General features: G+C 43.7%; 1 protein-coding gene across 2 annotated transcripts in view; it reads right to left on the minus strand.

Moving 5' to 3' along the window:
- slc12a7a (solute carrier family 12 member 7a) overlaps positions 1-11,677 on the minus strand; it is a 30,758-nt gene that overhangs the window by 15,844 nt on the left and 3,237 nt on the right. Inside the window, exons 1-11 of one of the 2 annotated variants that reach the window (XM_063219116.1) lie at positions 9,374-9,695; positions 8,526-8,599; positions 7,812-7,943; positions 5,322-5,468; positions 4,458-4,512; positions 4,219-4,349; positions 3,841-4,070; positions 3,087-3,298; positions 2,548-2,718; positions 1,467-1,565; positions 1,173-1,230 (exon numbers count right to left, since the gene is read on the minus strand). In XM_063219116.1, coding sequence (XP_063075186.1) covers positions 1,173-1,230; positions 1,467-1,565; positions 2,548-2,718; positions 3,087-3,298; positions 3,841-4,070; positions 4,219-4,349; positions 4,458-4,512; positions 5,322-5,468; positions 7,812-7,943; positions 8,526-8,599; positions 9,374-9,410 — 1,346 coding nt within the window. In that variant the 5' untranslated portion in view covers positions 9,411-9,695. Of the gene's footprint in view, positions 1-1,172; positions 1,231-1,466; positions 1,566-2,547; positions 2,719-3,086; positions 3,299-3,840; positions 4,071-4,218; positions 4,350-4,457; positions 4,513-5,321; positions 5,469-7,811; positions 7,944-8,525; positions 8,600-9,373; positions 9,696-11,677 lie in introns of those variants that run through there. The other variant, XM_063219115.1, reaches the window with a different exon arrangement.

An 11,677-nucleotide genomic window follows, 5' to 3' on the forward strand; every position in this document is an offset into this window, starting at 1 on the left:
ACAACCTGTAGGTCATGTGATATAAGTCAACTCAGACCATTGTTATCTAAGAAGCATACAGTATTCATTGCAGTACATGAATTAGCTATTAATAACTTATTTATGGGCATTGGCTGTGGCTTCACCACCTGACGTCAGAGCCCAAAAAAAGAGTCATTGACCCTTGTGTGTTTATGGTTTTGAAGTGTTGGAACGAGGCCAGTAAGCTATGATAATATCAATGTAAACAATACAGTAATGCGCTTTAAATCTGTGGCAGTCTGTCTCTATTCCTGAGCAATCGTTTTTGCACATGGAGCTGGGAGTCGAATCGTGCATGTGTATCCTGTGCACAGCTGAGTCTGTAGGAGGTGTGTGTTTCTATTGTTTTCTACCAGCCCCAGGAACTGTTAGGGCACTGACCCACAGAGCACTGGCCTGCTGAATGGGTGACGTCACGAGTTGCTTACAGTGGTTTAGAAGAAAAGTAGGTAGCGCTGGGAGCAAGTGATATTTGTTATTTATTTCTGCCATTGTCTTGAATTGCTAACTACAATTTGACAATTGACAATATTTGTCAAATACAAAGTGTTGGTTTAGCATCGCTTGGCTATCCCCCCCCTGAACATCCCCCGGCACTACAGATCCAAGTTCATTTAGGTCAACGGGTTAGTGATGCAGTGAGAGGGAGCGTGGAGCACCAGCCATTGAAGCAGGACTCAAGCCCATCCAATGCTTGCTACTGATCATGCGAGCTCTCACCATGGGAGACAGTGAGGCTTCTGTGAAACATGAGTCGATATCAATCTGACTGTGTCAGCAGGCTAATTTCAGCTGGAGTCGTGATGGTGATGTAGATAGTGTGGTGTGGTGTGGTGTAGCGTATGGATCTGAACCACAGTGTCTTCTGTATGTCGTCTGTCATGCAGCATGTCTGTGACGACTGCTGTGCATTTATTGAAGTCATGCTACAGTAGTCAAGGGAGGTAGGTTGTTGACAACAAGCTCTTTGTGAGCCAAAACCAGTCCATAGCGTAATGGTGGCACTCACAGTGACAGGTAACCTATAGATAGCAGTGGCTGAAAATGGAACAACATGTCTTCCTTTTTCAAAGGTATGTTGGAGAAGCTTTGTGGTACGTCCTTCAAATACACACTCTACATTCATTGAATATTCATTGAGAGCAACTTACTTGTCTCTAAGAACCACACCTTCAATGCAGGCTCCAAACAGCAAAACACAGGAAAAGTCTGACATGTTAAGTTAGTGAAAATTACACATTTTGGATGTGCGCGTGCACACACACACGCGCACACACACGCACGCACGCACGCACGCGCGCGCGCACACACACACACACACACACACACACACACACACACACACACACACACACACACACACACACACACACACACACACACACACACACACACACAAATGGAGGAGTGTGAGGTGGGTTGTGAGGTGGGTTTTGAGAGGATACAGATGAAGGAAGTAGTCACTATGGCCATGATGGTGCCCGTGGGAATGGACTTCTGAGCATCTTTGAGATCTCCAGACCTGTTAGACCCAGCCATGATTCCTGCAACACACACACACACACAGCACATGTTTAGAGGCCCAGGCCCCACTGGTCACAAGTCAGGCAACATGATCTTACATGGACTGTGTTATCATCCAACAATGATAAATGTGCCTGTAAGTCACTTGACTGTTAAACAAAACAATCCCTTTCCTATGTATTTTCCCATGGAAATCGCAATGTAAAATATATATTAAGTTTGTTATTTTTTTAGCTTTTAATTGAGATTTGACAGAATAAGATGGAAACATTAAATGAGTGGGGAGAGAGAGATGGGGAGGAATTTGAAATTACCACGGACTGGAATCGAACGCGGGTCCCCTGTGTCACGATACGGTGCGTTAGCCCATTGAGCAATGTCGCCCCCGGAAGTTGTAATTCTTATAGTAGGCTATAATACTTGGAAATACGATATACTGTATATAGGATGTGTAATATACTTGTAAGACCTTGCAATTATTTTTAAAAAGATATTTTAGGGGGGTTTGTACCTTTATTGATAGGAAAGTGGAGATTATGACAGGAAATGAGTGTGGGGAGAGAGATGGGGAAGGATTGGCAAATGACCCAGGCCGGAATCGAACCCGGGGTCGCCGGCGTAGCAGCCCAGTGCCCTACCGTTAGAGCCACGGCAGGACCCAAGACCTTGTACTTCTAAGGGTGTGTTCCAATATGCAACCTTGCGTCCTCCACTTGTGCTTGTGGCCTCGTAACAGGAAGTAATATGTCATAATGACATCACTGACAACAGCACTATATTTCAATCTCTCGCAAAAGCTCAATTGTAAAGTCATTTTCTAATTTGGACATTGGATGGTGATAAAGAATAGTCCCCCAAAAATTGTTTGGCTAGGCTGACAGCGGGGAAACTTTATCGTTTTCTCCACGGAGACGGGGCATCAACAAAACGTGAGGTCACAAGCACAAGGGGAGGACGCAAGGTCGCATATTGGAACGCACCATAAGACTTCATTGCACTGACCTGTGACTGAGGGGAAGTAGATTCCCACCAGCAGTGTGAAGCAGGTGGCGATGTCATTCAGCACGTAGTGCTCGGTGTGGCCCTCCGTCCTGTCCTCTGGCACGGGCACCGACGGCTGGCTCCTCTTCTCCACCACCATCTCACTGGGGCCATACTCCCCCCACCAGTTGTCTGGGCCAGGCAAAGCAAAGCTTTACAGTATTGGTCTTTTGTTGCAACTCTTTGTTTCGATTTGGTTTCAGTATGGCTATTTTTCTAACAACGTAAAGTAAATCTAATGTGAAGTTAACTGTGTTGATAAATGGTTCAAGGTCGGGTGCAGGGTGGGGTAAGAGAAGTTTGGCATGCCAAGAAAGCAGTTACAATTTATTAGGGGAGGTGGTCTCGACATAAAATGTTTTTAATATTAAACCATTAATGCAGCAAGTAATAGATATGAGACTTATAATGTCATGGATAGGAAGGGAATCATTACGCTGCATTATTACTGTGTGTATGCCTTTACTAAGTCATGAACGCAACTGTCTTCGCATGTATACCTGAGATGACTCCACTGAGCAGGCCTGGGATGCCCTGGATCTGGGTGACGTTGTTCAGCATGAAATACTCGTCGCAGGTCGATTCGATGGAGGCGTTCGTGCAGAAAATGTTCCACAGTTCCGTGTGCCTCGACACGTTGTTCTCCACGATCACTTTCTGACACAAGTCAAAGCCCTGGCTTTGCAAGGTTCTGTTTCCCAGCAGACACACTCTGCGGGGTTAACAACAGAAGGGAAACACCCGCTGTTAAGTCACATGGCATCGGCACATGGCATCGGAGAGGTCTATGCGTTTATTTAAGGATACAGCTGAAGGGCAAACACTTTATACACGCTGAAGCCTCTGTTTGGTTAAAGGTGCTCTGTGTAATATTTCCAGTAGTTTATTTCCAGAATTAATGCTGTCCATTTACAAATGTTACATTTTTCATGAATACTTACTTACCACCAGCACCAAATTCCATTTCCAGAATTTCCAGAAATAGACATTTTTTGCTGCAAAAATGACTGTATTTTGTAAATATACTGTATACTAGTAAATATTTAGCCTGGCGAGCCAAACCCCTGCCCGGGAGCAAATTCAATGTGCAGCCTCTAGGGGCGTCTAGATTTCAAGGCTAGTAAATATTAGTTTATTACTTAGTACATATTCGTGAAAAGATCACAAATGGCAAGGGGCAGCAGTTCCAAACAGCAGTGGTATTGGAAGTAATAACAGTAGTAGTGGTAAAGAAGTAGTAGAAGTAAGACTCACGGGACGTCAGGCGGTTCGATGAGGGTTTTGATGACACCTGCGTAGATGGCCATGATGGAAAGTACCACACAGGACAGGAAGACCAGAGCCAGCTTGTTGACATACTTCACCCCAACAAACACCACCAGGGCCATGAGGGCGAGGCAGCAGGTGCCATAGACTCGCATGTTATTGCCTTCTGCCCCCGGCTGATCTGGTGAAAATGGTTTGGCTTCTGGCACAATGTAAGTCTGAGAAGACAATGCATAAGGAAAACACACAGTGTTTTGTAGCTGTTGTGTAAACTGTTGACATTTGTCTCCTCACCAAAAGTTACCTTGACCTGAGAGAGTTCTAGAGAAATTATTTCAACTGTTTAGGGAAAATTTGTGCAGTTACCAAGAGGATCTCAATAGTGCCGAGGATGTACAAGGAGCCGGCAAACGTGGTGCCCAGGTAGAAACACAAGCCTACAGCTCCTCCGAACTCCGGGCCCAGGGACCTGGAGATCATGTAGTAGGCACCGCCGGCTGCAACACAAGACAAGAGCAGTGGGAACAGGAAATAGCACTGTATGTGGTGCTGTAAGACAATAGAGTAGCCATTTGACAGTTAATGAAAAAGGGGAAATAGCGTACCTGGGACAACACCATTAGTTGCAATGGCACTCATGGATATGGTAGTCAGTATGGTCTGAAACAAGACAAGGTCATGAGGGCATAAAAACGGTGGGTTGTTGCATGGCTGTGTTGATTATCTTCATCACAGCTCAGAAGATATCATTGGTTTGTTATGACCTTACAGGATGAAATCCACTCAATAATACCTGTAGCTACAGCACCATAGCTATAAATGAAAAAAGTCTGACACATCACAAGTTGTAACAAACCTGCACTCACACATACAGGTATATATCTCCATATATCCATATATCCTATATCTAATCCATTCAAAGTTAATGAGATGTCACTATGATTGTTTTTTTTTCTTCTCAGACCTCATTGAGCTTTTTCCCCCTACAAACTATGAATCAAGCGAAAGGGAGTTTTTCCTCACCCCTGATGCCACCAGGGGCCGCATCTCAGCACCCAAATTCAGTGTGACTATCTATGACTTATGCTAGACCCAGCTACTATGGACCTTACGCCTCTAAGAATCCTCGTCCCAACCTACGTGGACCTTATGACTACAATCTCTTCTATCTCTTCTTCCTCTGTCTTCTTGCTATTTCTGCCTCTCCTCTCTACCTCTCCTTTTAAATCCATCTCTAACAATGATGTTTTTTCCCATTTGTTAAGCACTTTGAGTTGCATGCCTTGTATGATACAGTGCTATACAAATACAATTATTACAATTATTATTATTGTTCAGATTTAAGTCCACTTAATGCGTACTACTACATAACTTAATACCTTGCATGAAACATAATGTAGTAAGTAGACTATAGTTTTACAATGTACAATGTAATAAAATATGTTTGATTTCACACATTTTAAACTCACACAGGCACAGCAAATGAAGACGATGGCTAAGGAGCCCAGGATCCCGGCGGTGCCGACGATCCAGGTGAGGCGTAGGAAGAGGATGACACCCAGGATGTTCTGGACGCAGGGCAGGAACACCCCGATGAAGGTGCCCATCATAGGACCCTGCAGGAAGACGGAAATCAATTCAAGTCAGTTTTTTTTTTTTTAAATATATTTTTTAGGGGCTTTTATGCCTTTATTCGATAGGACAGTCTGAGATGGTGACAGGAAGCGAGTGGGACAGAGAGACGGGGTGGGATCGGGAAATGACCCCGGCTGGACTCGAACCGGGGTCCCCGTGGGCATGCAATTCAAGTCAGTGGGAGGTGTCGGTGGGGTAATTATTACACCATGCATACGGTGCAGGATTCACTGCAGGGTATAGCAGTGGCAAGCAATACATTAAAGTACCTATCTTAGCACCCAATTAAAAACCTTTTTGTGTACTTTATGTGTGATGAGTTAAAACTACACCATGGACATTTGTAGCCTGTTAACAGACAGGCTACAGCAGTAACAAATCGTTTTGAGTACTCTTTTACTTTATGCCCCCTGCCTATTCTTGCTCTGTGAATGTGTTCGTCATCGTTTTCAGTAAGCCTGCCGTTGCCATTAAGACCTGATATTTTCAAAGAATCACTGCTGTGTGGTCGCAAAAATGTTCATACTCCGTTAGCGTTTCGTTTCCATGTAGCTCAGGCCTAATATATGTGCTAAAGCACTGCTATTGCCACACCAATACCCCAATGCTAGCATTTCCTACTGATGTGGATGATATAAAACACAATATTGCCTGCCCATGTGTCTCCAAACATTCATTGGATTCTATGCACTATATAGCGTATAACATATAATGTTAAACATCTGTATGGTGTGATCTACTGTATAAAAGCAATGCTCTCTGTATAAACCATGGCCATCTTAAGTTTATATTATGCTTCCTTAGCCTATCACTGGCTCCAAAGAAATAAGGCACTGATTGGCCATTGTAAGCAAGCATGTCCATGGGAATTGACGTCAAACATAGCTTATCTTAGATGTTGTCATTCTCTCTCATTAAACCCATGACTCCAGTAGTTTAGCACATGTTTTTTTAACTACAAATTAAAAAAATAATCAGAATTATCATTTTTACAGTTAGTAAAAATGTCTTGTGATTCAAATTCTAGGTGTCCACTGTGACTTGCTTGATATGTTTGGATACTTGTGCACACTGGCTGCACTGGAATGTTTGGAGTAGGGGGGGGGCTAAAAGTGACACAAGGTACACAGGAAACTCAATCACCATTCGGGATAATCTAGTTTTGGCAGCCCCCACATGACTTTTGTCTGCAGCAAACCACCGACCAGTCCATATTAACCTCTTCATGGACACTCAGCACTACCTTTCTCCTATCGCTTTTTTTGAGCATGCAATGTCTGTACTGTATTTAAACACAGAGCAAGATCATCTGTGTACTATCTATCTCCATATACATCAAAATGAGTTCTATCATGGGAAACACAAAGGAATGTACGTAGGTAGGATGCATATGCAAAGCTACATGTAGGCAATCAGATGGATAATCATATGAATAAGTCCTAAGTATATAATTATTATTATGTAATTATATAAAACTTAAAGGGGTATGCCAGTATTTTGGGGCTTAATACAGTTAAAATCGTTGGCCAGAGTTTATAAAGGTGGTAAAGTGTCTTATTTTTCATGTTAAGCGTTGTCTTGCTTTAAGACAAGTTAAAAGAGGGAATATGTCGCTAAGCTAGTGAAAGTCAATGGATCCGGATCCATTGACTTTCACTAGCTTAGCGTCATGCTCCCTCTTTTAACTTAAAGCAAGACAACGGCTTACATGAAAAATAAGACACTTTACCACCTTTATAAACTCTGGCCAACGATTTTAACTGTATTAAGCCCCAAAATACTGGCATACCCCTTTAAACTTCACAGCACGAATTGTTAAGCGTAAATAAAATGAGTTCCCATGAGTTGTACACGACCAGTGAAAGCTAATTGCCAAAGCTAACAGTCATTCGTGTAATTAAGCCATGAAGTGTAATTAGCCCTCACTCCAAGCAGATGAACTGTTAATGTCCGTGGCACCTTTTAGTCTGACGTAAGGTATGCTTTCCCCCAGACCCTCATGGGTAACACAATGGGGCCAGCAAAAGCAGCCCGACTGCCTTACACACAGCAATTGACCAAATTAAAACAAATCCCCTCTGTCATATCTAAGCCGTGCAATGATTAATCATCTCTCAGGTGTTTACATTTCACACGGCCAGCCCCGAGCAGATTAGTCAAAACAAAGTGCCGAGGGATAATCTGTTGCAGAATGGGAAGATTACACGGGGAGGGCTCTCCTGCTCCCCTCTCTCGGGGGCAGCTAACTGCTCATTCACGCTGCAACATCACACAGGATTTGGGGTGGGCGATGAGAACACAAAACCAAAACCCAACATGCCCACCTTATAGGTGACCCTCTTGACACCGTCGTCATCCTCATGCTCCTCGTGCTCCACCACCCCCTGGGTCAGGTTGGTGTAGTTGGCCAGCTTGTTGAGGAGGGAGGACACCATCGGGGTACTCTCAATCTCCTCCTGTTACATTGGCAGAGAAGTGGAGAGAGATAGAGAGGAGAGGGAGGAAGAGGGAGGGAGAGAATTAGAGGGACATGCAGAGTGGGAAAAAACTGAGAAATGCAGAGAGGGAGAGAAACAGAGCCAGAGGGAGAGAGAGAGAGAGAGAGAGAGAGAGAGAGAGAGAGAGAGAGAGAGAGAGAGAGAGAGAGAGAGAGACATAGAGACAGACAAGAGAGACATAGAGACAGACAAGAGAGACAGACAGACCGACAGACAGAGACAGTGTGTGTGTGTGTGGGGGGGGGGGGGGGGTCAGGGAACAAATGGAGTGAGGGAGGGAGGGAGGAAGTGAGGGAGGGAGGGAGGCAGTGAGGGAAATGGAGAGAGTGATGAGCATAGTGTTCCAAAGGCGAATGGGGTACACTAAGATGCTGTAGGAAGTCCATGGTGTGGTGTCAGTGTGCATTTCATTGCTGTCTGCACATCACCATGCGCCATGGTACACTCAATATGAACCATTGGCCTATGGTTTAATACAACGTTAAATAAACACTGTAGTGAATGGTGTGTGGTTTTGGTATTCGCACTAGAATAACGCACCTCAAAAAGGGCCATGTTTTTGCCATCATAATAGCTGTTGAAGAAAGGGCTGTCCTCCTCAGGGCTCTCATCTCCTGTCATAAAACACATGAAACATCAACAGGTCATCGCTGTGCAGTAGTATTTTAGTATTAAGAGCAATCCTTAACAACCAAAGCCATTTAACAGAAACATATACAAAAACCAGTTTTCATTGAAAGTGTCCAGACACACCTGCTCAGATGATCACTGCTCAATCGTGAATTGCATGAGGACAACAATAAATAAAAAATGAAAGCATTAGGAGACCGTTTTGAACTGTCAGTGAGAAGGAAAGTGGTAGGAGGCTAAATGATACATTTTCCACCTTTCCATCAGTATTAGGCTCAAATAAATGAAGCAATGGCATCAAACAATGGCTGCTATATTAAACAGCCAGAGCAATCACAGGTGTCTTTGTGTACCTGAATAAGACGGAGAGTGAAAAGTGCTTTGGACACGGCAAAGAACACCCAGATTGACAAGAAGTGGAAGGCATGGAGAAGAAACGTGGAGAGAGAGAGAAGACAGAATAAAAGATTGAAAATATTGGCAGGGTGAATAAGGAATGAAAGGTGTCGAATGACTACAAAGCACTAAAAGGAAGAGTGCAGTTTGGAGACACAAATCTTGAAAAATGTTAACTTGTGCCACAGACAACACCATTCTTGAACTGCCTCCAAGTATGAACTCAAAAACGAGACTTTCAAGTGTAGGTAGGGCTAGTTCAAGATATCACAGATCATTATCATTTTCAATATCGTTCCAATCATCAGCCTCTAAATATAAACTTCTTCAACTGTGGGAGAAACCTATAACAAGCAGCTCACCTGAGTGGTTTGAGAGGGCACTCCCATTGTGCTCCATTGCAGAGGCACTACTCCTCCTGTTGCCAACCCTCCACTGTACAAGCTGGCCCCACAGTCCGGCAGCCCCGACTAAAGACTCCCAGTACAGTGCGGACCTGTCTGCTTCCTCTGTCACTCAAAGTTTGGCTTCCCTCTGTCTCACTAGGGGGGGCGGGGGACCGCTTTCCGTCACCACCACTACTCCACACCTCACTGTCCAGGTCGCAGGATCAGGGGGGAATCCCTGCTTGCGTGTGCCGCTTGTCTTCCCTAATCTTGTGTTCCCCTCCTTCACTCCAGTGTGCGTGGGCATGTGTGAGTGTGTGTCAGCAGCAGTGTAGTGTGAGGGTCCACCCGCGCGGCGACCTCCCCTCCCCTCCCCTCCCCTCTCCTCGCTTCCCTTCGTCTAAATGATAACACTCCGCTCGGAGCCGGTGCAGCTGTTGGGTTGGTGCTGTGACTAAAGCCCAACCGCTCCAGCCTACGTCCCTCTGCTGCTCAGCCAGGAGGAGAGGCACTGTAGTTAACCCTCCACAAACACTGTCATGCTGTGTCGTCTTTTTTAACACACCTTTATGGACAAACAGTATTTAAAGATGCCTTAATTAACAACAACAACAAAAAAACACATCTGGAATGTGTTACATCCTACATGTCTCTGTAGTTTTATGGCCTGCTGTTCAGCATTGTCGCCAATTTCCAGACAAGAGGCCAATGTGCTGCAATGACTCACCTACTGTAGCCTACAACAACTCCCAGGCCCACAGTGTTCATCAAACACTCTATTCTAGCTTCCAGTGTTGTTAAGACATCATGCACCACCCAGATCAGTTTCATCATCATGGCCAACCACAGACAGGACAGGAACCCAGCTCACACAGTTAACCACATCAGTTAAAGGAAACTAATTAGTTCATTAGTGTTGTCCCAGGGAAAAGTATCTGGTTTCAAAAACACCTTATCACCGTGTCTCTGATGTCTCTTCATCCTTTTGCACAATTAGGTGAGAAAAGAAACTGGAAAGTCAAAAGGGCTGTTTGACAAACAGTTAGATCTTAAATTTCGTTTGTGAATTCATGCTCGATTTAAAAAACCAAAAAAACAAAGGAAGGTCGGAATGTGTCTGATGCGAACATGCATTTTTATGCTGATGACACAATAATTTACTGCTTCGGGCCATCCGCCGTTAATGCTATTGAATCACTGCAGAAGGCTTTCGATGTGATCCAACAGACATTTTTACAGTTAAAATTGCTTCTTAATGCTGATAAGACTAAGCAAATGTTGTTCTCAAAGCCAAGGAAAGTACCATCAATCATCCCCTCAGTACTCACCCTTGAGGGAACTGAAATTGAGGTGGTACATTTGTATAAATACCTGGGTATTTTGCTTGATGATACTTTGACGTTCAAAGCCCACATTGAAAATCTTGTGAGGAAACTTAAACTAAAGTTAGGTTTTTTATTTAGAAATAAAATTTGTTTTTCCTTTCATGTTAAGAAGCGCCTTGTCTCTGCAACGTTTGTATCCATTTTAGACTATGCAGACCTGCTGTACATGAATGCTTCATCCCAATGTCTGAGTAAGATTGACTCTGTGTATCATGGTGCCCTGAGGTTCATCACTAACTGTAGGGCTCAAACTCATCACTGTGAACTCTATGCCAGAGTTAAATGGTCTTCACTGACTACCAGGAGACTTACTCACTGGTATACATTTATTTACAAGGCAATACTCGGACTACTGCCACCTTACATCTGCAGCCTAATCAAAGTGAGGAATATTGAGTCTTATGGTCTGCGCTCTAAAGGCCATTTGTTACTCTCTGTCCCTTGCTTCCGCACAGAACTGGGAAAGAGGGCATTTGTGTTTTCAGCCCCTACCTCATGGAACAATCTACAAAAGGACTTGAGACTAACAGATCTGATTCCATTGAACGATTTTAATTCCAAGATGAGATCACTTGAGACAGAGTCTATTGTCTGTAACTGTTTCAATTGACGTGTTATTTTACTTGATTTGTTATTTTAATGCAACTGTGTAATTTTAATTTTGTAACTTGAGCCGCCACTTGGCCAGGACACCCTTGTAAAAGAGGTTCTTAATCTCAACGGGTTTATTTTTCCTGGTTAAATAAAGGTTAAATAAAAAAAAATAAAAAAAGGGAGATACAGATGATATATTATCTGAAATGTTATTTTCAGTGGGCGACTGGTTAATTTGGGGAAATATTTATTTGGAAATAGACACATTTGTAAGTGGAAGCACGTTGAGACATGATCCTCA

This window comes from Engraulis encrasicolus, chromosome 16 (assembly GCF_034702125.1).
Source record: "Engraulis encrasicolus isolate BLACKSEA-1 chromosome 16, IST_EnEncr_1.0, whole genome shotgun sequence".
In the NCBI taxonomy this organism is placed as follows: domain Eukaryota; kingdom Metazoa; phylum Chordata; class Actinopteri; order Clupeiformes; family Engraulidae; genus Engraulis; species Engraulis encrasicolus.